This window comes from Rhineura floridana, chromosome 17, assembly GCF_030035675.1.
Source record: "Rhineura floridana isolate rRhiFlo1 chromosome 17, rRhiFlo1.hap2, whole genome shotgun sequence".
Taxonomy (NCBI): domain Eukaryota; kingdom Metazoa; phylum Chordata; class Lepidosauria; order Squamata; family Rhineuridae; genus Rhineura; species Rhineura floridana.
The window spans coordinates 8,207,637-8,235,041 of NC_084496.1; the positions used below are offsets into that span (position 1 = coordinate 8,207,637).

Sequence of the window (27,405 nt, forward strand, 5' to 3'; positions counted from 1 at the left end):
ACGCACCAAATGGGTTGTTGGTGGAAATAACTGCTGTCAGGAGGTAACCACCAAGAGGATCTCGAAGGAAGGAAGGAAAACAGAAAGAAGCAAGCCCCTGCTTCCTGGAGATGTGGTAGAGCATCTGCCTTGCATGCAGAATGTCCCAGGGTTCAATCCCCGGTGGCATCTCCAGGTAGGGCTAGGAGAGACTCTCTCCCTAGAGAGCTGCTGCCAGTCAGTGTAGACAAGACTGAGCTAGATGGACCTATGGTCTGACTCTGTATAAGGCAGCCTCCTATGTTCCACTGCCAAATAATACGCCCCCCCTTTCCCACTGAAGCTTTCACAAACTTTTGCACCACTTGAAATATTCCCCCTTGGGTACAGCCCTCCCTTTTCGCCTTCCACACCCCCAAATTTTTGAGCCAAACATTCACAGAGGCAAATGCTCATCTCAGCCTTAGCTGGAACACACCCCGACTGGTTTGGCCAACACAACACTATTTGGTTAGCAGCCCTCCCTTAAGAATGCCACCAATCACAATGGACATCTCCCTTTGTCCTTCTTGCCAAATGTTATTTTAGGCAGGAAAGGCAGCTGGACTGTTTATTTATGTCCTTGACACTTACCCAATGGAAAGGGTGAAAGGCTGCAATCCTAAGCATCCTTACTAAGGCTTCGTATACCATACATTTAAAGCACATGACTTTTCCCCAAAAATCCTGGGAACTGTAGTTGGTTAGGGATACTGAGAATTGTAGTTCTGGGAGGGTAAACTACAGTTCCCAGGATTTTTTTTAAGGGAAGTCATGTGCTTTAAGTGTGGTTTAAACTATGGAGTGTACGCAGCCATAGTAAGTGTATAGTGCGTAAAATGGAAATGGACTGCCTTAAAGTCGATCCCAACTTATGGCGACCCTATGAATAGAGATTTCATGGTAAGCGGTATTCAGAGGGAGTTTACCATTGCCTCCCTCTGAGGCTAGTCCTCCCCAGCTGGCTAGGGCCTGCTCAGCTTGCCACAGCTGCACAACCAGCCCCTTCCTTGTCCGCAACTGCCAGCTGGTGGGCAACAGGCTCCTTGGGACTATGCAGCTTGCCCACGGCTGCACAGGTGGCAGGGCACGTCACCCCTGAGCCACTCCCTGTGGAGTGATCTATAGCTGGCTCTTGACACCCAGGAGACACGAGCGGGAATTTGAACTCACAGACTCTGGACTCCCAAGCTCTCCTCCCCATTGTGCGACAGGCTCCACTTGGACTCTGGACTCCCAGCCAGGCTCCTCCCCACTGTACTATACCTGCTAACAGCCTAGGAGTTCAGCTGCATTGAACCCAGTGGAACATACTTCCAAGCAGATGTGGATCAGATTAGAGTTACACCTCCTAACCAGCAGGGGGCACTTGGTCCTTTCCTAGTTCTACAATACAGAAAGATGTGGCATGTCTAACCATAACTGGATTAACCATAACGCTAAGTAAGTTCTAGAGCAGACCTGCCGGACAAACTGAAACCTCTGCTTGGTCATCACAGTGTAGGTTAATGGGCTGGAATGGGTGATATTTCTCCCTAACCTGAACCATATGCTTGGAGTGGAGTGCTCACCTGTCCTGCAGGTAAAACCAATACAGGTAAGGGGGTGAAAACCTGTGTGCAATGGCAGCTGGTGGTGCCATGTCAGTGGGGCAGTTGTTATAATCAGTCAGTGATTATCTGAGATTTTTGTTGCGATTGTTCAAGGAATTAGCTGCGCTTACTTCCATGGGACGTCACGCCTACACTTTGATTATCACTACTCATTTAATAATCAGTTAATAATATCTTTATAATAATGTCTGTGGAATGACATTTGGATGCAAAAATAATACTGACTTTTGAAGGTCAAACAATGCTTTCAATTTCCTGCTTGATGATGATAGTGATGATATCTGAACTTATATACCACTTTTGTCACGAGTGACTTCAAAGCAGCTTACATACCAATAAGTCACATCATTACAAATCAAACCACAATTAACAAAATTAAATATCAACAAACATCAATAATGAAATATAATTCCATAACACATCCATATCAGTAATAAAACTCTTTATTTTATGAACTTTATATCCCACCCTTCCTCCCAGAAGGAGCCTAGGAATCAATACTCCGAAACAATCTAACCCAAAACATAAAATGCTAGAGAAAGTGGTACATTTCCATCAACAACTATGTGGCCATCCATGCCTTCAGAAGGCTGGTGTACCAAAAACTGAGGCACCACTAACATACCAGAGTCATTTAGGTCATCTTCTCCTCTGTCTCCATACGCCTCCTGCCTGGATAGATACACCATTAGTGTCCTCTCTGTCTTCTGCTCCAGAGATCTACTTTTGTCCTCTACCTTGTCTGAATGTAACATGTAAACCCGCCTTCCTCAAGCTGGTGCCCTCCGGATACCATGGACTACCACATCCAAAATAGCTGGGGGGCACCTTCTTGGCGAAGGGTGCCTTAATGGCTTGAGATCACATTTTGTGAAGGATCACCTCCTCCCATGTATACCTGTCTGGACTCTGAGGTCATCTTTGGAGACTGTTCTCCAGGTGCCCCTATCAAGCAAGGTGTGATAGCCGGCTGTAGTCCCGCCAGCTGAGGAATGCCCTCTCCAGAGAGGCTCACCTGACAACTAATCTGTATTCTTCTATGTGTCAGGTGAAGACTAAAACACTTTAAAAAAAAATCTCCCAAGATTTTTAAAGGACTTGTAAAGTCTGGAAGACTTTTAAGGTTTTGCCGAGTATGGCACAGTAATAGGGTTGCCAGGTTCAATCCCTGAGACTGATCCTGTATCTTTAGGAGAAAAGAAAGTCAGCCAAGTGCAGGTGTTCTTGCAACATTGTAATGGGGAAAACCATTCTCCCTCCCTGCTCCGCAACTTTTAAAGATACAGAAGACCTCTTGGAGGCTGGGCCTGGCAACCAAGAGGTCTTCTGTATCTTTAAAAGTTATGGAGGGGGAAGGGAGAATTCCACCTTGTGTTTTTTCCCATTACAACATTGCAGGAACACCTGCACTTGGCTGACTTTCTCTTCTCCTAAAGATAGAGGATCAGTCTCAGGCCCTGAACCTGGCAACCCTACACAGTAATAGTGCGTTAGCAATGGATTTGGGGGCCCCTCCAGACAGGCGTTTCATTGCGGGTGTATTCTGTAACATGCTCTTAGTTCTGCATTCATTCTGCTTTATCAGTTCTGTGATGCTTCCTCCACGCTACCACATTACTGCTATCTGGAGAGGCTAAAGAGCAACAACAGCAGAACAAAAATAAGCCGGACCATTTGTGATATGAAAAGTTACAGGATTTCAGCAGAAAGTTACAGGATATACAATGACTGGAAATGAAGCAGCCTGGCTGCCCCAGAGCTTTTGCAGACATAGACAGTATTGAAAGCAGGATCATGTGTGACTGCTCCAAATGGATCCTGAGCACAGACCGTCATGAAGGCACAGTAAAAAGGATGTGGGAAGGGCCCTTATGTAACTTAGACATTTTAAAAATCTGCTTGCCCTGCTTGAGAGTCTTCTTGTTTGTATATATGTGTTTTAATGGATTTATGTTGTCCAATTTGTTTTTTATGCTGTACTTGTAATTGAATGGCTATGGACTGTATTTTAATCTTTTCATTGTAAGTAGTGGTGTAGTGGCCAGTTCAGAAGTGCAGGGTACCTTCATGATAGTCACAGCCACACCCCCTCACAGCCACACCCCCTTTTCCACATTCGTCTCCTTTTCTTTCCCTGTTGTCTTGTGAGTCCACACTGTGCTACAACAGAGGTCCCTAGGAGCCAATCAGCATGAAAGGGGAGGGTTGTGTTAGCTACTGAGAAGAGTCTGTTCACTCTGATTGGCTCCAATCAACACAAAAGGACAAGGACTCTTCTCAGTAGCTAACGTGCTCCCCTTTCATGTTGTTCAGCTCTTGACAGGCATCTGGCTGGGACCCTGTTCCCAAAAAAGTGTGGAGTCTATGGCCCTGGACAACTGCACCTGATTGTAAGCCGCCCAGAAGCCCTTGGTTATGGGGCAGCATATAAATGTCATCAATAAAAAAATAATGATACAAAATAGGATGAAATATCAGATGGCGATCAAACCCTCTTTTCTAACCTAAGCTTATGATATCTCTGGTGTTCCATAGAGTTGTGTAATATGAAACAAGGATCCCCTCCATTGTGTTCTTTGAGCTCAGGTTGATCTGCAATAAAGGACAATCTTTTTTTACATGAGGAGTGGCCTTTAAAATAAGGGACATCTGGCAACCCAACTGGGAAATCTCCCCTGCGGTAATAATCATCTTTTGTCCAGGCAGTGGTGTTGCTAACCCTGTGTGTTCAAGGAGATTTGCAGTCATAAAATGAGGCTCTCACTGCTCATCTTGAGAGGCCAGGATTGCTTATAATCTTTTCCCTCTTCCTCATGAATCTGCCTTACCAAAAACCAAACAAGCAAGCAAACAAACCACCAGCCACACCCTTCTGTTAGATTTTGATGTGACATAAGTGTACGCCAAAAACGAAGAATAAAAATAACAAGCAGTCCATGTTATTTATTTAGGAAAGTGATTCATCTAATGCTTTTGAAATACAATGGCTTGCCCAGCTGAGGCATTGCTTGGAATAAGTTCCAGAGTGGTAGCCCTGTCCATCTGTTGCAATTAAAGAAAAACAACAGGTTTGTTAACTATTATGCAGGTTTACTTGTAAGCAAGTCCCAGTGTGCTCAGTGGAGCTTCTCCCAAGTACAGTAAGTCTTCCTGAGCATAAACCCCATTGAACTTGGTGAGGCTTGCTCCCTGAGGAAGTATATATAGGATTGAGTTGCACCAGCAGGCTGCCTACTGCACACAGACAACGTGGCTTACTTCGGAGTACACACGTGTACGATCTCGCGGCATGACTGCAGCTCTGTGCAGTCGTGCTTGGGGCTTACTTCTGCATAAACTTGCAAAGCATCGCCTTAGGGGTTTTGTGGCACCTCAAAGACTTGCCAGTCCTGCAGCCAAAGCCTATGCATGTTTACTCAGAAGTAAAACCCAGTGTGTTCACCATGGGGCTTTCTCCCAGGGAAGCACCCATAGGATCGCAGCCTTGCTGTGTGATGTTTTGTTTTAATATGCTGCCAAACCTTCCTGTGGCTGTGTTTTGGGTGCTATTGCTATTGCTATTGTTTTGTTGTTGTTTATTGTTATGTTTTTATAGTCTGTGTTATTTGTTTTTGTTTTAACATTGTGTAGGTCGCCTGGGGACCTTTGGGTATCAAGCAACTAATAATAATAATAATGCCATATGCTTCCCATCAGGTGCATAATGCATATCAGAATAAACGTGAGGACAAGAGCTCTGGAATTCCACGAAGCAATACATCTATGTTAGCAAGACCCAATCTTATTGTCATTGCTTATATATAAAACATCCCTCGTTCGCCCTCGCCTATATACACGCACCCCGACTGCTTGCTATATCGCCAAAGTCAGCAGAGTAAATAGGTGAGCGGCGCGCTCTCTTCCTCACACCCGTATACTACAATTCCCAGTATGCTTTGCGCTCACTCGCGCACGGCAGTCGGCGAAGGGAGCGGGCGCGCTGCATGCCGGCGCATGTAGTCCTTTCCCCCTCCCTCTCCGTCCTCGCGTTGAAGGTCTCGAAGAGAAAGCGATAGGAAGGCTTTTTTGGATGCCCCTTCCTGATAGGCCGCGCCAACTTGACGGGGCGGGAAGAAACGTGGGGGGTGGAGCGAAGAAAGAGAGAAACAAACAGTATAAACAGTATATACAGTACAGTAATAGGGAAGAAGATTGGATTGACGTGCGCGTGGGCCTATAGCGTGGCGGCGGCGCTGTCGCTGGGCGGGCGGGCAGCCCGTGAGGGGGAGGCCTGTGGCGCTCGTCTTCTTGTACTGAGCCTGAGAGGAGGTGACGACGACGGTGAGGCAGCCTGAGGCGAGTCCCCTCAGCGACGGGGCAACCGAAGGAAGGTGAGTGGCGGCTGTCGTTGTCGTCTTAGGCCTCCTTCGCTCGCTTCCTCCCGCCTCGGGTTTTACCTCATAAGGAGCCTTTCGACGACGCCCCCATTTCTGTGGGGAAAGGTGTGGGTATGTGTGTTGGGGGGTATGTTTTAGTCCTTTCCCCCCCTTACTTTCAGCCCCACATATAAGCGCACCTCGGGGAGGGGGTTCTGCCTTGCCTTTCCTTCCGCCCAGCCCGCCTCGAGCTCACCTCAGTGTTTGAGGCCTGCTTCCTTCGCACTCCTCGCCAAAAATGTGTTTTGTTTCTTGGTTATCCTCTCTCTCACACGCATGTACGCGCTACTTTTCTTCTTTAAAGCCGACGAACTTGACACGCGTCGAGGGGGGTTCACACGCGTGCGCATCTCCCCCTCCCCTGGGAGGGAAGGGCGAGCGCTGCTTCCCGTGTGGCATCATTGTTATTTTTAATTTTAAAAAAAGAATCCTCTGAACCCTGTATACTTGACATGTAGAGGGGGTTGTTCTGACGTGCACGCATTGAGGGTTATTTGCACGTGCACGCATCTCATTCTTATAAGAAATAAAAGGTGCGCTGCGTCCCCCTGTGATGCTCTGGGCTTCTAGGAGGAAGGGTGGATATAAATTTAATAAATAATATTTATTTGTCTGACCCTTGAATTTTAGTGCTAGCCTGGTAGCCACAAGTAATTTAGAATTGCGTGCAGGCGAGTGGATTCAGTCCTATGCAGGAAAGGGGGCTGGCAGGGAAGATATGGGGGGCTCCATTTGTTCTCTGCCCCCAAGGGGGCTGCTAGATGAGGGAAGCCCCCCTCCTCACCCATATCTCTGCCTCTTCTCTGCCAACCCTCCCCTTCCTTGGATAGGCTAGTAGTTAAAAAAAAAAAAAGAGGGGGCAGGCTAGTAACTTCTTGCAAGACTAACTGATCTTAGCTTTCCTCCTGCTGCATGCAGAATGGTTACTCCTATTTTGATTTGCAGAGGTGGTTGGATTTGCAAATTGTCACCTACCTGTGAGGAAGGCACCAGATGCGCTCTCTTTCTTTTCCTCCTGCCTCCCCAAACTAAGTAGGGTGGACTGTGCCCAAGTGCTGAATCTGCTCAGCTTTATTCCAAGTCTTTTTTTTTAACAACAAAAACATATGTTGAAGTGTCCTAGATAATAGGAAGAGGGAGGGAAAGTATTGTCTTGTGGTATAGAAGGTGGGCCAACTGCTTCAGAGGTGCAAGTCATAGTTTGAACACCTATCAAGGGGTGAAGATGTCTGGGGGAGAGTGAAGAACCTCCAAAAGAGCTGCAGTGGTGTAGTGTAGAGGCAGACAGACTGGGCTGTGAGTTGAGAAGTCTCTGGTTCGAATCTTGTCTCTGTTAAAAGTTGCTAAAAGGCCTTAAACCAGCAAGCCACTTTATTTCCACCTCAGTTGCCAACTCCCACCTGTGTTGTGGAGGATTGTAATACTGACATACTTTGCAGGGTTGTTGTAAGGGTTGCAACTAGATCAGGTATGTGAAGCACTTGAAAATGCTATATGTAAAATAATATTATTAACTCCCCTCTTCTTCCTCAGCTAACCTTGTTTCTCTTGCTGTGCGTGTTGGCTCTATTTCTGACCCTTTTGGTCAGGAACTGTACAATCTAGTTTTTTAAAATTATCTGCACTCTTTCTTCAGACCCTTATCTGGATGTGTCTCTGCTCCTGTATCAAAAGCTTTTGTGGTTTGTTACTGTGACAGTAAATTATGTGGTTTAACTATGTGATCCTAGATGCATGCTAGCAATTGGAGCACAGATCAGAATCCTAAAGTTGCACATAAAGATGCTGGGGGAAGAAAGGGGGGAACAGTTCTTTAGGCAACCTTTTCTTGCTCAATAACAAGGGTACAAAGAATAATATGCCAACACCATCTCCTCTTCCATCAACTCTCTTAATCCCACCTCCCTTACTGCCCCATATTTCCTTTTGTATCTTCATTCTTGCCTGTGATGTATCCGCTCTTTCCAATCACTGAGGCTTTGTATTTTTGTCCACACCTTTGTGTGTGCGTGCCCCACCTTAGTCCTTTTTTACCTCTCCCTTGCATGATACACACAAGTTAACACCCTTGTTAATTAATGTTGAACCATCTCTCATTTCTGCATTGGTTGACATGGAGTATAACCTTGAAACTCGCAAACCTGTACAGAAAGCATGGGAACAATTTACTGTTTTACCACACTTTTAACATGTTTATAAGTACAAAAAGTGTCAGAGTGTATTAGCGTAATCTGATTAATACAGGCTGCTTGAATATCCACTTCTTTTTGGAACCACCCTGCTCTAATTTAAGTGTGTGTTATGAATGGGTTATGAAGGAAGAAGGAGAGCTGCATTTCTTGGAGACAGTAGTTAGGAAATCAACAATGATATGGAAATATCAATATTGCAGGGGTGTCTTATGAATTCCAATTACAGTTCATTGATCTGGAAAGTTAAATCTAGTAAACCTCATTTCCCTTTTCATGTATGTACTCCTGTTGGGATTTTTGATGCGAGCATATAGACTAGGGAAAGAGCTAAGGGAAAAAGTGTAGGAAGCTTGAGATCTGCTGTGCGTTTCTTTGTATACAAATTGCAATTAGGTACTGCAAGAGGAGCCCACTTCATTGTTTCTGGCTCAGTCTCTTCCTTTACCAGGGAGTGACTATATCCCAGTCTTCCCAACCTGGTTACCTCCAGATGTTGTAGACATGAACTCCCATCAACTCCAGCCAGCATGGCCAATGGTCAGGGATGATGGGAGTTGTAGTCCAAAAACTTTCCCAGCTGGGTGAATGGGACTCTGCCAGTCACATTTGTTTGTTTTAAATATATCTGCTGTCTGTTGTGCTTTTAACTGTGGGTTGGGTGTTTTTTGTGGGGGTTTTTGCTGTTTTTATTGTACATCACCTTGAGACTATTGTAGAAGGTGATTAATAAATGAATAATAATGATGATGATAATAAACATCTGGAGGTCACCACCAGGTTGGAGAAGCTTGTTGTACCCAATAGGCCCCACTGTGCAGTTTATATCAGAGGCAGCCTCTTTCATGCTAAGTGAACCAATTGCCAATAAGGTGATGAATAGGCTTACAAGTGTTTTCTTCAGTTGCTGGCCACTGCCTCCCCCCCCCCAACCTGTATGTGTGTGTGAGAGAGAGAGAAGAGTAATGGTGCTGCCTTTGCGCTTGTCTTGATGTTTGACATCTCAGAGAATTTTGAACTGTGCATTTTCTGCCTGATTGTTTAGGAGTGTGAAATGCAAACAAAATAAGTAGGCCATCTTTCCCCACCCCCCTTCCCTTTCAGGATCTAGCACATCTTGACAGAAGATTATTCATAAAAGATGGAGAGCCTGCTGTGAGAAGAATCATTCATCTTTGCTTTGTGCCTGCCTTTGGAAGGACAAAATTACACGAATTCTCCCAAGATTTCCTCTGAAAGTTTGGTATCTTGTGAATCTTTCAGTCTGGCTGTGTGTTTAGTATGCGGATTGTACCTCTTCACTAATGAGAGGGAGAATGGGAACCCAGGGCAGCCCTGTGAAGAGCTATGATTATCTGCTCAAGTTCTTGTTGGTGGGTGACAGTGATGTGGGCAAGGGAGAAATCCTGGAGAGCCTTCAAGATGGAGCATCTGAATCGCCTTATGCATACAGTAACGGTAAGTGTTCTTGATAAAAGTACCCCTAGCCAATATCTTGTGCTAATTGCGGGTGTGAGTTCCTTATTAATAGAATGCAGTTTTGTTTTGTGGCTTATGCAGGTTGGTGTCCATAACTTGAAAAATAGAACTTTGCAGAAAATAACTAGAATAAAAAACAAATGCAGCCCAGATCTTTTATGCTATTTGCTCTGCTGTATCTTGGTTTGGTGTTGTATTTAGGGGTGCGTGGAATAGCTCAAATCAACAGTGTCATGTTAATATGAATGTGAAGATGGTGACTCAGTTCCCAGAATCTTTTTGAAAAGCTGCCTCTTAGTGTTGTGCTGGGGAAATGATTGAATGTGTGGGGTGGCTTACTTTGAAGAGTTCACTTAGAATGGCAAGCGCTGCAGTGTTAAGAAGGTGGCTCAGAAGCACAAAGCACTTTGTCTTCTTCAGATTTCAGGAAGTGGGGAAGGGAATAAAATTCAACTCTGTGAGACATTGGTTGGAGATGCAGTTCAACACCTGATTATATTTTTTAAAGGTAGAGTTCAGAGGTTTGTACCCACAGAACATGTGAGTTAGCTCAAAATTTAATATCATTTCTGAAATGGGGATGAGCAGGGCAGAGCTAAATCTGACTCCCTTCTGCACAAGTAAAGCCTTTTTTGTTTTCAAAAAGAAAAAAAAGAAAAGCCACACAGGCCATTAACAGTTGTTACAAGACTAAAATTAAGAGCCAAGATGTAGCACTGCTGTACTTTCCTCTGCTTCTTTCTATCATAGTTAAAATGTAACACTGCCTGGCAGGGGCTGTGTCCTGTGGAGAATTTGCAGACTGTCAAGAGCTTTAGCCGTCTTAAGCTCAGAATGACAGCCTTGAGGAGCTTGACAGGAGAAAGCAAGCTTCAGCACCAGCTCTAACTCCTGGAGCTTTAACACTTGGCATGTGACACCTGTGTAGAAAGCAGGATTTTGTAAGGTTCAAGGTGTGCATGGTGGAAGCAGACCTGTTTAAACATGGGGCTGCACCAGTGGTATATAAAGCAGCAGAGAGGAGGTGCCCCAAGTTGTAGTGCGAAATGGGAACCTGACTACCCTGTGCTTTCTGCTCCTACCACCTCTTAGTCGCTCTTCTCCATTCCATACCCAGCATGTTCACCTTGTCAAGCTTGCTTCTGGTAGTGTGAGCTTAGCTGAAGAGAAAAGTGGTTGAGAAGCACAAGTCAGAAAATGAAGGAAGTAAGCATTGGGAGTAGTTGGTACCTCATAAGTGTGCATCCCCTTTGCTCAGAAAAATTGGACCTTCCCACATTAGATGTTATTGGGGCAGACCTAGGTTTCAAATAGTCAGCCTTCTGCCATCACATGTTCAAGCTTGAGAATCTGGTGATGGTTTGACTTCCATCTATTCAGAATCCTTGCTGGCCACAACAATGTACTATTCTGGTGGCTGCTTTAACTGCTGTAGGTGGAAGAGGTGGCATGATGGAAGAAGCAGAATTATGCAGAGCTATGTTCAAGGGACAGTACAGAATGTGTAATTTAGGAATGCTAATTTAGGAAGCACAGATGACATTTCATTTCTCAAAAATATAGATCACCTCTCAGTAAGAAACCTCCCATGGGTGTTAATAATAGCATTTATGCATATCTTACAAAATCAGAAGCAAAAACAACTTTTAAAAAACCAATAAACTTATCGCAGCACCCAGGGCAAGAACTTTAAAATCTGAAAGAGAACAGCAACTATCTAATTTTCTGGAAGATCAAAAGGGATCCAGAAGAAAACCCATTTTTACAAGTCTCCCAGATAAAAGGCAGTTAGTATAAACTTTCATACTTGCTCCATTCTTACTCTCTTTTGAAACTGAGACATCAGGCCACTTACGTTCTTTTAGATGTGTGTTAGCCACCAACTTAGAAGTCTTGTAAAGGGGATTAGTCAAATTAATGGAGAATAAAGCTTGATGGCTATATGCTACCTCCAGGATCAGAGGTACCATGCCTTGTAATCTCAGTCACTGGAAACAGCAGCAAAAGAAGGCTGCTGCCCTTGTGTTCTGCTTATGGGCTTCTGAGAGGAATCTGTTTGACCACTGTGGAAAATGGGATGCTGCATTGGGTAGTCCTTTGGTCTGATCAAGCAGGGCTCTTCTTATATACTATTTATTTTGCAGTTGCCTTTATCTCTAGTCAGTGCTGCTAGTTTTTGAACTGGTAGCAAAATGCTGTATTTTTCTTACGCTTGAAAGCCTTGCAGTGTTGCACCCAAAGTACAAAATTGAACCATTATGCCAAGGCTCTTGTCCAAAGCTTAGAAACTACTGAGCACAACCCATTTAAACAGCTGTTCTGTCAGGCCATCAGTTCCTCGTCTTGAATACTGTTTATTTTCAGCATAAAATCACTGAGTCCCAGAACAGTTCTAGAGGCCATTGTTCAAGAACCAACTAGGGCCTGTTGCATGCAACTACTCATAATAACGTTCATACCATCAGATTTGGAAAAGCAACAAAACTTTTAATTGTTGTAAGAGCTTTCTGTCACCTCTTGCCAAGCCATTCCTTTTGGAGGACGTGTGTGTGGAAAGTATGAATGTAGAAAATGATGAAACCTCTTCTTTAAAAAGATAATTATTGGAATTCTTCATTATAAAACAAAGCCTATGTTGCAGGTTGGGCCATTCAAACAACTAAAACTCTCATTAAAAAAACCTGACCTATTTTGGAGGAAATACCTTCTTAGGTTCAGAGTGAAGGAGGAGTCCTGAGGAGCCCTTTTATTTTGTTCTGAATGTATTAAAATTTTGCATGAGCCTAGTTGCCAAAGCAGATATAGAAAGCTGGAACTTAAAGCACTTCAGTTTGTAGGAATGGAAGAAGCTTACTGAGAATTGGGATTAACATCCCTCTTCTCAGGAAAGCAATCTTTGCTGCCTATTGATACGGGTGTGCTGTGTCATAAAGAACTAGCCTAGCATGCAAAAACGGTGCTTTGTAACCTGTGCTGTGTTCTAATTTCTTAGAGTGCAGTGTGCAGTTGCTCTTTTGTAAGTATTGCAGTAATTTGGGGAAGAAAAATTGCAACACTTGGCTTGCATCACTTGGCACTGGAGCATATACGTTAGTGGTGAAATTTCATGAAGGCCTGTGCTCTGCCTCCACCGTTGGAGGCAGTAGCTTTTGAATACTAGTTGCTGGAAACCACAGGGCTGGGGAGAGTGCTCTTGTGCTTAGGTCCTGCTTGTGAGCTTCCCATTGGGGCATCTGATTGGCCACTGTGAGAACAGGATGCTGGACTAGATGGGCTACTGGCCTGATCTAGCAGGCTTTTCTTACTTTCTTATGGAAAGTAGTAGTAGAGGAGTTAAAAACCTGATCCCTCTGACATCCCCCTCTTCCCCCCCCCCCATCCCAGTGTGCAAGTATTCTTCTTTTATATCTCCTCTGGGTCAGATGCCTGCAGAGGACAGACTGACAGGTTCATAGGTAGACCTCCTTCCATGAACAGCCAGCCTCTCCTTGATGAACATCTTTTGCTAGTTAGTGCACAGCCATTCTGGAGAGCCACTGCAAATGTGTATTTCAGTTGGAAATAGGTTGCTTGTGGGAAAGAGTAACATGATGTGTCATGACTCCAACCCTCTAGTTTGAACTCTAGCTACTCATCTTTCTCAGGCTGGTGATATTATGTCCAATTTGTGCTCTTATTCAGTGTGCGTGATGAAGGGAAGAGTCCTTTGAAATTGTTTTCCTGTTCTCTGAAGTGTTTGACAACAGGCAGAAATGACAGTGTGGCCATGTGACAAGTAGTTAAGCACCTGCAAGGAAACACAGAATTGGGGTTTGTTTGTTTTGATTGATTAACCTGGGTCCCAGCAATTTAAAAATGCAGTCTTAAAATTGGTTTAAAACCAATACAGTCAAAAGAATAGGGTGGATACACAAAATATCTCTCACATGTCAAAGGTCAGAGTAAAGAGGTGCGTGTGTCATGCTTTCCCTCATGCAGGCTTCAAAATGGTCCTCTTCCTCTCATCATGTGGGTTTGTGAGGGAAGCTGTTGTTGGTGCTGCCCTGGGTTCCTACTGGGAGAAAAGGTGGGATATAAATCTAATAAATAAATAAATAAATAAATATTAGTGATCACTACCAGGAACATAACAGATTGGATTCTGTTGTCAGGCCATTTGACAATCTAGTTCATTATTGCCTACACTGACTGGCAACCACTCTCTGTGATTTCAGATTGGTCTTTCTCAGAATTACCTGGAGATGCCAGGCATTGAACCTGAGGCCTTCTGCATGCAGAGTATGTGCTCTACAACTGAGCTATAGCCCTTCCCGGATCAGAATGGTTAAAGTGTAATCACATAGGGATTCCTTCAGTTCTTTCTAAGTGGTTATGCAGACGTTAATGTATTCTGCAGTAAATGTGGATGAAGTATTCCAGCTCTGTTAAAGTGGCTGGCCTTATGAGTTCTATAGTCTTGATCATTACTCCTCCTAAACTCCCTTTCAGTAGGAATGCAGTGTAAATAGAATCTTGAAGGCTTCAGGATCTGATAAACTCAGAGATTGCAATTTATGCAGTGTTTAATGCCACACTGGAGAACCATGAGCTGTATCAATGAAGCTAACTTTAATATCGCACAGACACGTTGCACTTCGAAACTGTTATCCTCACTTGCGGGGGGGGGGGGAAGCCCCCCCCCAAAAGGTTAGAATAACAAGTTAAAGATCATGGGTATTAACCTTTTCTTCTCTTGCTCCTTTATTTATTTATCCATCCGCTAATTTAATGCAAACACGCAACTTGCAGAAATTAGTAGCTATAAAACTTATTGCTTGGAGATAAAAGCTATTATTCTTACTGCCTGATGTAAGATTAAACTGGATCGGTGGAGGCATATGTGGATTATATTCAGGTATGTTGCCAGGTTTTTTATTTACACCCATAACGTGATGCTTAAATCCAGGACCTGGGCTGCTTGGGCACTGACGCATTTGGTGCTGGTGCCTAGGAAACTGAACTACTTATTCAGCCCCTTCTTCGGACACTCAGGGCAGCATACAATTTAAAAACAAATACAACATTTCATATCTGAAGCATCATGATTGGGAAAGCTCCTTCACTTGGGGGTGGACTCTTGGAAAAGAGCCTTGTATAAAGGGGTTATGCAGACTCAGATGAAAGAACAGGGTCCTCCAAATGGCCAGGCCCAAAGCCAATTAGGGCTTTATACATGCAGGACTAGCACAGAGGTTTACAGTATTTTTCCTGGTCTGGGTAAAATCATTGTTTGGAAAAGGGAGGAATCTGCTTAACTAATCCAAGATCTTTAGACAAAGTTCCTTTCCCCCCCTCTTGTAAGCAGTACTCCATTAATATAGTAAATGCCTCTTTAAAAAATCACTTTGGAAACGTGAGTAGGTAGACTAATACTTACACTCTGAGAGCTTTGAAAATGTGTTACTTCATCTTCGTTAGACATCCATGTGTGAAGCTAATGGCAAGGATATTTTGACACCCTAACACATGATGAGGTGGGACAAAAATATTGTAAAATTAAACCCTGCTGTCTAGGTTTTCAAGTAAGCGCAAAATGAATCAAAGTTAAAAAAAACTTTTTAACAGTTGGATGCAATTGTATTACACAGATTCTGAAAGAATTACATTGGCTTTCTCCTCACTTCCAAGCCCGATAATGACTTAGGACCAGAGCTTGGAAAAGTTACTTTTTTGAACTACAACTCCCATCAACCCAGTCCAGTGGCCATGCTGGCTGGGGCTGATGGGAGTTGTAGTTCAAAAAAGTAACTTTTCCAAGCTCTGCAAGTTAGGACCCAAATATGTGGAGGAGCACCTCTCCCTATATTAGTCTGCTTATGCTGTAAGATATCCACAGGAAGCTTTTCTCTGCATTCCACTGTTTGGGGAAGTGTTCTCTGTGGTGGCACACCACCAGTGAAATGCCCTTCCCTTGCAACATTATCATTTCTTCACCAAGCTGAAACTTATCAACTAGCTGAGCATTTTGAAAGTTTTCTTGGTGATTGTTTTAGCCTACTTTTTCATGTTTTTTAGCTGCCTTTTGTGGGGTTTTTTGGTGGGTTGTTCTATTTTGTTTTATTTTATTATTTTTATTTTATTACATTTTTTAGACCTCCCTATAGCAATAAGCTCCCAGGGCGGTGTACAGCATAATAAAACAGGTTAAAATACAAGTGGATGTAAATACAATACACAATAAAACATAATTAAAAATTTTCAATTTTAAATTCAAATTTTAAAATTTTTTTAAAATGCCTGGGCGAAGAGGTAGGTCTTTACCTGGCGCCGAAAAGATAACATCTGTATGCTGGTTGTTTAGTTAGTTTTGTGCTGTTCCCCACCCTGGTGTCTGTACTGATAAAGGGTGGGGTGTAAATCTTTTTAAATAATAATCTCAGTTTAGAGAATAACTATATGAGGGAAGTTATTCTTCAATTCTAGTAGCAGTCCCTTCAAGGAAATGTTTATCTACAGTCTAGCTTGGATTGCTTTGACATAATAGCTAAAGAATCTTGAGCTCACACCCAATTTCTGTGCCTTGGTTCTCTTGTTTTGCTTTTTACTGCCTTTGTGTGTCGTTGTCAAGGCTGCTTATGCAGAAGGATATGCAGAAATGCAAGAAGACAATAAGGGATGCTAAAAAAGATTTTGAGGAGCACATTGCTAAGAACATAAAAACCAACAACAAAAAATTCTATAAATACATTCAAAGCAGGAGACCATCTAGGGAGACAATTGGACCGTTGGATGATAAGGGAGTCAAAGGTGTACTAAAGAACGATAAGGAGATTGCAGAGAAGCTAAATGAATTCTTTGCATCTGTCTTCACAGTGGAAGATATAGGGCAGATCCCTGAACCTGAACTAACATTTGCAGGAAGGGATTCTGAGGAACTGAGACAAATAGTGGTAACGAGAGAGGAAGTTCTAAGCTTAATGGACAATATAAAAACTGACAAATCACCGGGCCCGGATGGCATCCACCCGAGAGTTCTCAAAGAACTCAAATGTGAAATTGCTGATCTGCTAACTAAAATATGTAACTTGTCCCTCGGGTCCTCCTCCGTGCCTGAGGACTGGAAAGTGGCAACTGTAACGCCAATCTTCAAAAAGGGATCCAGAGGGGATCCCGGAAATTACAGGCCAGTTAGCTTAACTTCTGTCCCTGGAAAACTGGTAGAAAGTATAATTAAAGCTAGATTAACTAAGCACATAGAAGAACAAGCCTTGCTGAAGCAGAGCCAGCATGGCTTCTGCAAGGGAAAGTCCTGTCTCAGTAACCTATTAGAATTCTTTGAGAGTGTCAACAAGCATATAGATAGAGGTGATCCAGTGGACATAGTGTACTTAGACTTTCAAAAAGCGTTTGACAAGGTACCTCACCAAAGGCTTCTGAGGAAGCTTAGCAGTCATGGAATAAGAGGAGAGGTCCTCTTGTGGATAAGGAATTGGTTAAGAAGCAGAAAGCAAAGAGTAGGAATAAATGGACAGTTCTCCCAATGGAGGGCTGTAGAAAGTGGAGTCCCTCAAGGATCGGTATTGGGACCTGTACTTTTCAACTTGTTCATTAATGACCTAGAATTAGGAGTGAGCAGTGAAGTGGCCAAGTTTGCTGACGACACTAAATTGTTCAGGGTTGTTAAAACAAAAAGGGATTGCGAAGAGCTCCAAAAAGACCTCTCCAAACTGAGTGAATGGGCAGAAAAATGGCAAATGCAATTCAGTATAAACAAGTGTAAAATTATGCATATTGGAGCAAAAAATCTGAATTTCACATATACGCTCATGGGGTCTGAACTGGCAGTGACCGACCAGGAGAGAGACCTCGGGGTTGTAGTGGACAGCACGATGAAAATGTCGACCCAGTGTGCGGCAGCTGTGAAAAAGGCAAATTCCATGCTAGCGATGATTAGGAAAGGTATTGAAAATAAAACAGCCGATATCATCATGCCGTTGTATAAATCTATGGTGCGGCCGCATTTGGAATACTGTGTACAGTTCTGGTCGCCTCATCTCAAAAAGGATATTCTAGAGTTGGAAAAGGTTCAGAAGAGGGCAACCAGAATGATCAAGGGGATGGAGCGACTCCCTTACGAGGAAAGGTTGCAGCATTTGGGGCTTTTTAGTTTAGAGAAAAGGCGGGTCAGAGGAGACATGATAGAAGTGCATAAAATTATGCATGGCATTGAGAAAGTGGATAGAGAAAAGTTCTTCTCCCTCTCTCATAATACTAGAACTCGTGGACATTCAAAGAAGCTGAATGTTGGAAGATTCAGGACAGACAAAAGGAAGTACTTCTTTACTCAGCGCATAGTTAAACTATGGAATTTGCTCCCACAAGATGCAGTAATGGCCACCAGCTTGGATGGCTTTAAAAGAAGATTAGACAAATTCATGGAGGACAGGGCTATCAATGGCTACTAGCCATGATGGCTGTGCTCTGCCACCCTAGTCAGAGGCAGCATGCTTCTGAAAACCAGTTGCCGGAAGCCTCAGGAGGGGAGAGTGTTCTTGCACTCGGGTCCTGCTTGCGGGCTTCCCCCAGGCACCTGGTTGGCCACTGTGAGAACAGGATGCTGGACTAGATGGGCCACTGGCCTGATCCAGGAGGCTCTTCTTATGTTCTTATGTTCTTAAGGAGCATTCCTTTAGAATCATGCATACCCAGTTCTCCATGTTGTTGATCCTCCAGCATACTCATGCTAACTCCAGATCTTCTATACGATAACTAACAAGAGAGGTTAGCTTAGCTTAATTTTAGGTGGTCCTCTAAGTTTAACCTGAGGGGTAGTCTATTGGTTCAAGGGCAAGCAATTGCTTGTATGTAAGCATATGTTCCTTAAGGCTTATAATGCCTCTGTTTCAGTTTCAGTGTGTGGCTATTTTCAGTCGTGGTTAAATAAAACGGTGAAATATAATGTTCTCTGTTCATACCCTTGAATTTGTTCAGTCTAGTTAGAATGTCTTCACCATCCACGGAGTGGGGATAGCAGTGCACATTTGGTTTGGGGTGGTATTGGGTATGACGGGTCCCTGGGCAAAGTACCATCTGGTTGGCTCCTTTGTCCATTGATAGATTCTGGTGAGCTTGTCTGGGTGGGCAGCAGTACACCAAATGCCTGGATCCAGCCACCATTTTAATTTCCCACAATTCTACCAAAGCAGCAATTGCCGGGCTATAATAAGCTTTTATCTGCTGTCAACTTGTGCATTCAAAAAAACAACAACCTGACAATGCATGAGCATCTCAGACACTTTGGCAGTCTGATGGAAGCAAAGCTTGATCCTACTGGAACTGCCAAATTTTGAATATATATCTGTTGAAAATTGATTCCTCCTCTATCCCTGCTTATGAACCCCCACGCTTCTCTTCAGGACAAGCTCTGTCCCCTGTTGTGTCTAATTGGGAGTAAAGAACTGGGAGAAGATCTGTGGAGTAGGGCTTTGTCAAGGCACCTCTGCTGTAGAGCTCTCATATAAGTAAACCTTCATAGAGCAAATACTGACTTTGGATTGACAGTGCTGCTAGAGTAAAAAAGCAGGAAGAAAATGATGTCAATGCACAAATACACTCACCACCAGCAGATGCATTCCTTATTCTATTGAGATAGCTGGACCTAGAGAAAGGCTAGGAGATCTTACAGATTTTAACAGTCTCAAGGTTTGCTTCTTCCCTCCCAGCTTAGAACTGTGGAATTGTCTGTACTTCCCCCCTCCCTTCCCTAGGCTTTGGAAATGTATGGAGCACCTCTGAAACTCAGGGTGATGTAGCAGTCAAAACCCTGCCTTTTCTTCCTTGGGAAGAGGCATTCTACAGCTAGCACATATATTGGCTGGCTACTAAGGCCATTCAAAATCTTCTCTGTAAATACTGTCAAATGAAACAAATTTGCCAGGAACTGAAAAGTATTTACACAGACTCTGAAGATACTAAGTATATGGAAATTTGGTGGTTACAGTTATGCCCCCTGCCCTCAAAAGTTAATGAGTTTGGTAAGAGTATTCTTGTCCCTGTATTAACATTAGATATGCTTTATGATGCAAAAAAGCATAAAAAGCTAAACACTTGATTCTTGAAATCGGAGGCTTCCCAAATGCATTTTCTTGCACATTATTACTTTACCTGGCTACAAAATTGCACAGTGTCAAGATTAAAAATAAAACTTACAATTGAAGAGGGCAACCAATAAAAGGAAGAATTAACAAGGTATAGCAGAGAAAATTAAATGCATTATGGTAATGTAACAGATTTTATGATTAGTCACTAGCTTTCAAATGCTCCATTTTGAAGGCTGCAGTTCAAATCTCTTTTGTTCAAGGTTGTCGGTATCTAGTGCCAGCTTCAGACTCCTATAATCCTGCTTTCCTATGTGTGTGTCTTCTTTAATGGCTTCCTCCTTCCTTGGTGATAAGGCTGAAATTCTGCTTGTAGGAGGTTTTTGCAGGCAGTGTAAAGCTCTTCTCAAAAAGTTACGTAGATACCAGAGCACACTGGTGTGTATTGTACTTTGTACCCTCAATTTGAGGTCCAAATGTATACTCGGTATATGTTCTCCTCCCCCCAGAAGTTCTACTCCTTTGTGGTTTCTGGTGAGGAGCCAATAAAACTGCCTGTCCCAGCCATGCCACTCTAAGGAAGGTATCTGGGCAAGGTGCTGTTATCTTTCTCAAATAAAGATGTGAAGGCCTGGAAAACTCTCTCCCCCCCCCATTTCCCAGTTTTTTTCTCCAAGTCTTCACATTTTTATTATGCAGCATGGAGCTGCTGTGAAAGGATGTCAAGTCATAGAACTTCCATGTGTGTAGCTGATAGGGAGGGAAGGATTAAATGGTCTTTCTCCCAGTTGCCTGGAGTATAGAATGCACACTTCGTCTGTAAATTATGTTCATTACCCCAAGCAGCTGTGAATCCCATGTGGAGTGGAACTCCTGTGGAGCATACAATTGCTGAATGGGGATTGAGAAGCCTCAGTTGTAAGGAGGCATCCCAGATGGGGCTGTTTTTAACCATCCCCTCTCCCACTGTCATGTACTATGAGGAAGCTCTCTGTTGGGGGAAAACTAAACGAACCAAACCAATTTTCTCACAGTTCTTCAACCAGAAGTCTTGAGATGCTTCCTATGAAGATCTCTACTGGTGTGCTCTGCTACTGTAGTGGAATCTGAAGAATAACTGGCCCAGCTATTTTGTTCTGTGTGGAAGGAGGCTGGAGAGAGACCATATCACCCATGGTCTTCTTGCATGGTCTATCCCTGTTTGGGATAGGGTGGAAAGATGTTGAGGCCTCTCCTCTTGTGCTACAAAGGAACTTCTGCTGCATACCCATTGGGGTCAATGTTTTTTTCTAGGTAGCAAAAGCAGAAGACTTGATTTCATTGACACTTCTGTTGGTGAACCTAGTGAGCTTTCAAGTTATATGGACATGTAGATACTTCTCAAATGAGGGGGAACATTTAGAAAGCAGTACTCATATTTAAATTGATGGGTCCCTCTAATTAAGATGCTGGGATGTTTAGGTTGGATCAAAACCAATACCACAGTGGTTTTCTTGAAAAGGTTATCTTTGTCCATATTTGCAGTCAACCAGTGCTTTAACCATATAATCCCTTCACTCTTTTTAGGCCATGCTCAAATGACTTCTTTATACAACCATGAATTTCCCTACTCATAGATGACATCCTGCGATTGAGAGGGTGTGTGTGTGTGAGAGAGAGAAAGAGAGAGAGTGTCCAAGGGTACATTTACATTCGGTGCTCTGTCCATTCTTGCATGTGGTCCCACCCACCATTGGCATGTGGCCCTCAGAACATTGTCCAGCAGGGAATGTGGCCCTCAGGCTGAAAAAGATTCCCCATCCCTCCTTTAGATGGAAATGGATTGCCTTCAAGTCGATTCTGACTTATGGCGTCCCTATGAATAGAGTTTTCATGGTAAGCGGTATTCAGAGGCGGTTTACCATTGCCTTCCTCTGAGGCTGAGAGGTAATGACTGGCCCACGGTCACCCAGTGAGCTTCATGGCTGTGTGGGGATTCAAATCCTGGTCTCCCAGGTCGTAGTCCAACACTCTAACCAGAATATTTGACAAGCTAGCTGGCAGGTGTTCTCTTCTGATGAGTTAAATGCCTGCCCAGTGCTATTCCAGTGTGTGTTCCTTGTTCCCAGTTTTTTTTGAAAAAACCAAAAGACTCTGGCTAGCAAAGCAAAGTATAAACAAATGGTTAACAGGGAGAATAAATAAGCAACCAGTCCTCATCAGGTTCTATTTCATAATCCATGGAGCCTCACGAAACAAAAGCCAGCTACTAACAGAATTACTAAACCATCTTTGGGAGTGTTGTAATTGGAAACTTTGAAGCTTCCTTAAACCATCTCTCTACTAAAGTGGCATACCTATGAATTCCAGAGGTTCTCTGGCAGCAGAGGACGCTGCTTCCTGTTGTTTCAAGTAAATCCTGTTTCAAGTTCCATTGGGAACAAGCATCCTTTTACAGCCCATATGTTGCAGCTTCTATTTCCTCGCAGACCACAATCATGATGTAGGAGAATGTTTTTTCCAAATGGCTGTTGTCTGAAATATGGTTTCAGAACATAGTATAGATCAATAGTTACATAGAAAACTTCTAATCATTCTTTTTATCTTTATCCCTAATTAATTAACTAGTATAGGGAAGTGTGTGTCAGCAAGTATTTATTTATTTATTACATTTATATCCTGCCCTTCCTCCCAGAAGGAGCCCAGGTTGCCAAACAAAAACACTAAAAGCACTCTAAAACATATTAAAACAAAAAATCATTATATTAGTATCTTCAGTAAGACTCTTTGTGAAATAGTTTATTAAATGAAAATGATGGCTTTCATTGTCCATATTCATTGTCCTGTCTATATGTTAGAACAAATCCAATATATATAAATAACAACAGTGCTTGATTATATGTACAGTTATTCAGATTTATGAAGATGCTTTCTGGTCATAAGAATAATCTGCTAATTGTACATTTTTATTTAACTTTATTATAATTTTATTTTTTATTTCATGTTCCCTCCCTTCCTGTCACGAGAACCTAGAAAGGCTTAATATTAAAAATACAGCATTAAAATAAAAGTAGAACTACAATACAAAATACAACATAATAATAAATGCTGCATTGTACAAATGCTGTCACCCCTGTTATGCTTCAAAGGCCTGCTAGAACAAATTGGTTATAAGCTGCTCCCTGAATGAACATGGTGTGCGACTTTGACTGCTGGTCTTGTAGATTAAAAATTGGAAACTCCCTCCATGAAGGAGTTAAGCACAGATTGTTTCAAGCCTATCTCAGTAAAATGTTGAACTCGGAGGAAGGAAACTTGAGTTCAGATCCTTGCTTAGCCATGAAGCTTACTTGTCCGCTGTAGATAGCCTAACTTGGGGTAGCTTTTCTTAGAGTTCTATGGAGAAAAACTAAATTTTAAAATCTGCCATTAATATGACTGATTGGAAGAAGGAAGCATGGCAAAAACTCTTCCTGCTCATCTGATGAAGAGATTATTCTGCTGTTGGTTTGAGGAAGTCTTAACATAAGAACAGCCCTAGCAGATGAAACCAAAAGGCCCATCTAGTCCTGCATCCTTTTCTCACAGATGCCTGTGGAAAACAGGATGAGCTCAACAGCTCTCTCCCCACTTGTGTTTCCCAGCAGTTATTATTCAGAGGCATACTGCTTCAAACAATGGAGGTACAACATGAATTCTTCTATGAATTTTGAAGATTAGGGTTATAGCCAACTAAGACCTACTCAGGGTAGACCTACTGAAATCAGTGGTCATGACTAACTTAGGTCCATTGATTTCAGTGAGTCTACTCTGAGTAGGACTTTGATATGACTCATACTTGTTTAAAGTCATCCAAGTAGAGGCTGATCTTAAGGACAAGATACATATTCTTGTTAGAAGATCATCAATTTCATATTTGCGTTCTTCAAGGACTCAGGTGGATGCCATCCAGATCCAGTTAGTTGTCAGTTCTTAATTTGTTATTAATGTCTAAAACTTTGACTCTCGTCACCTCTATTTGCCCTATTTCCTCAGATCACCTTCTTGAGAGAGTTCAGGCATAGGGATCTGCCCTATACTTTCTGCTATAAAGAAGGCACGTGCAAAGAATTCATTCAGCTTCTCAGCAATCTCATTTTCCTCCTTTAGCACACCTTTGACTCCCTTGTCATCCAAAGGTCCAGTTGCCTTCCCACTTCCAACATATTTACAGTTTTTGTTGGTCTTTATGTTTTCAATTATGTGGTCCTCAAATCTTTTTTTTGCACCCCCTGCTTGTATGTCTTTTGCTAACGTCTCTGTTCCTTTTTATTCTCCTGCCATTGGTAGATCCCCTTAAATCTATCTGTATATCCTCTGCTTGTATATAGGGCCAGTGCCAAAGGGTGGCCAGGTTGGGCCCTAGCCAAGGGTCCGCAGCCCACAGGCGCCCCTGAAGGGCCCCTCGTTAGGTTGGGGGAGTAGCGCTCCCTTTCCGCAATCCATGGCAGGCTCTGTGCCATGGATCGCAGGGAGGGAGCTTTCAGGTGGCCTACCCTTTCACTCGCTCCACTTACCTCTCTCTCCTGTCTTTTGAGGCTGAGCGCATTGTGTGTGTAGAGTTGCCATCAACCAAGATGGTGGCAGAGGCTTATTTATTTATTTATTTATTTAAATAAATTATATTCTTATACTACCCTGGTTGTTGATCACAGTACAATTTTAAGTTTGCTTCTTTATTTAAATGATTTCTAACCAGCCCTTCATATTGTGAGCCATCTTAGGGCTGGGTACATTGAAAATAATAAAACATATTCTCAGATAAACATGTTTGTGTTATATTTTCCTTTTTCCTCCCTCTAGCCTTTTGCCTTCTGTTCCATATTAATAACTGCATGGTAACACTTTGAATGGGCAATTCTCATGTATGATGATAACTGAAATTTCCCTAAGGTTGTATTAGCAGGTTTCTTATGATGATGTGTGTCAAGTGATAAGGAAATACTGACAGCTGTTTCTGTATGTCACTTGGGTCAGCTGGTTTGTATAACCAGTTATTTTCTTCATCTCTAAAGTTAAATTAACAGATTAGCTGCTTTTGTCCCATACTTATGCAACTTTAATCTTTACTGTATTTTTATTGATTTTGTATCCTGCTCGTGCTGGTTTATGTTTTGTGTCATGGCAAACTGAAAAGGTAGCTTTCTGAAATATTGGGGCTGCCTAAAGTTCACATCATGCTTAAGGGAAGGCACACATGTTACATTTGTGTAACATATAGGTATGCTTCTTGGAAAGCTAGAATTGGTTGCAGCTGCCTGGCAAGTTTGTAGTCAGCAGGAAATTCAGGTTTGCTGCCATGTAATGTGTGAATTGACTTATGCGTCTGACTTGTGAGAATGCATTTAAGGAAATTAGAGTACTTTATCACCACTTGTGTTGATGTGCTGTTCTGAACTTGGTGCATTCAGATATATGGCCCACAACAAATACTGTGGTGGTCTCTAAAATACCTGCAGTGCATCCAAGGAACCTCAGTTTTCTTACAAGTTCAGCAGTCTCCACCACTCTGTCGCTTCTCTTGTATTGTATGCAAGTCTGGAGCTTGTCAACATTGTGAGCATTCACATTTACCAGTGTTGTATCATACATAGGCATTTCAGCAAGCTCTGGTTATGGCCATACTTTATCTTCCTCTTATGAAATGGTTTTGTGGCACATCAGCTGTTGCTTCTTCCTTCTCATTTTGCAATACAAAACAAAGACATTATATGAGGGTAAAGTTGCTGTTGATGTCCCTGTGATCACAAGATGGATTGTGAGGCAAGAATCCAAGTGCATTAGTGCTTTTCTCTAAGGGCTGTTGTGGCTTATTCTGTTGGCTTATTTTCTGCCATCTGCAAGTCTCAAATCCAATCCCAGATCTGCCTCCAGGGTCCTGGAATGGTGCACCTTCTGGACTAATTATGTCTGGTATTTGAACAGCAATCTGCTAATTTTTTTTAAGCCGGCTATTCTGGGTTTTTAAAAAAAATCTAGTTACTGTTTTATTTCTGTCCACTTAAATTATTAATTAAAAGGGGCTAACTCTAATCTATTTTCATGACTCTTGGCAGTGTATCTTACTGTGGGAACTTTGTCACACAGGTTCATGAGTCTATTCTGTTGTTGGTAAGGCACCTTTTGGTTATCTAAAATGCAGGAATTTTTTTCTGTTAAAGTTGTAATATCCATTAGTAAAAATGAAATTGTAAATAACAGTAAGCATCTCAAGCCAGCAGCGAATAAATTACTTGGCCCCAGTGACCTTTACTCCTAATGACCCCCTAAATGAAAAGCTCTTACGGCCCCATCTGGAAGCTATCAGGGATGTGCTTTGGCAGATATCTAAGAGGCCATTTAACAACCCTGAAGCTGCTACTGAAACAGCTCGTAGCATGCGACTAGATATTGATCTAAATTGATGGGAGGCTAAGATTTGTGTGGAGAAGCAGTCCCATAAATATGTAGGTCCAGGGCAAGAAGGACTTCAAAACGTTTGACTGTTCACAATCAGCTAATTGTTAGAGATTGCAAAAAACTGGGCACAGTGTGCTTGTGCCTGCACAGTTTGATTTCAAACTGCGCAGGTGAAAACAAGTCACCTGATGCATTGTGACATCAGGTGATTGACTGATGCCCCCACCCACTTGTCAGAGTTGGCATGCGGGGTGGGGTAAGGAGGATAAGGATCCAGCCCACAGGCTGGATGCAGTTCATCACCTCTAGGTTAGAGCAGCCACCTTGAATTGAGCCCAGAAGCTAACTAGTATCCAGGGTAATCATAGTGGGATTGGTTGCAGATGCTCCTGCCTCTCTGTCTTCTAGGAAATAGATGGCAATATTTTCAGCTGAAGTTTCCAAGCTGTCTAAAGGTAACCAATGTAGAACACTTTGCAATACTCAATCTGAGAATTTGGAAAGGCATAAATGGGGAGGGGTCTCCATCTCCAGTATGAGGAGTAGCTTGCAGTAGATCTGTAAATAGCTCTTGCCAAGGACACCTTCTACCCATACCTCCAGGTGTGTCTTACAATCCAAGAGCACATACAAGCAATGAAACGGTACTGGTGAGCAAACAGCAAGTCTTTTGTTTACAATGGATAAAATATCCCCCATAGGATACCTCTCCTTCCTGCCATCATTGCTTAAGTCTTGTCCATTCATTCAAACTCATCAGCTTGACAGCTGCCTTCAGAATGCTGGTCTAGCACTGAAACAAGAACTCCCGGCTGCTTAGCTAACAAAATCTAGTTGGATATTGCCTTCATATTTACGGCACTCTTTATTTCATCACTCCTAACTATCTCTTCCAACAGCTTTATACCATGGGTGACTATATTGATCTATCATAGAACCATGCACAACAGACCTTGAAGGACAGAGTTTACCCTGCCAGTTAACAACCCTTTGAATGGAACTGGTATCGCTTGAGCGAGCCCACTCAAAAAAGGAAAAGTAGTCTATGAAATTGGAATGGACACAAGTTCTCACTCTTGCCAGTATTCTGTTTTGAGTTTCCAGATTACTGAAATTCATGTATTGAAATTTATGTTTATCAAAAGATGTGAGGAAGGTCTTCATGCTTGTGGGAGAAAATTTTACACTTTTCCCGATC

At 42.8% G+C, this 27,405-nt stretch overlaps 1 protein-coding gene across 1 annotated transcript in view; it reads left to right on the top strand.

Moving 5' to 3' along the window:
* The first annotated feature begins 5,539 nt into the window (after positions 1 to 5,539).
* Positions 5,540 to 27,405, top strand: part of RAB40C (RAB40C, member RAS oncogene family) — a 47,054-nt gene continuing 25,188 nt past the window's right edge. The window contains exons 1-2 of the mRNA XM_061599803.1: positions 5,540 to 6,001; positions 9,340 to 9,693. Of these exons, the coding sequence (XP_061455787.1) occupies positions 9,540 to 9,693 (154 nt within the window). The 5' untranslated portion in view covers positions 5,540 to 6,001; positions 9,340 to 9,539. The remainder of the gene's footprint in view (positions 6,002 to 9,339; positions 9,694 to 27,405) is intronic.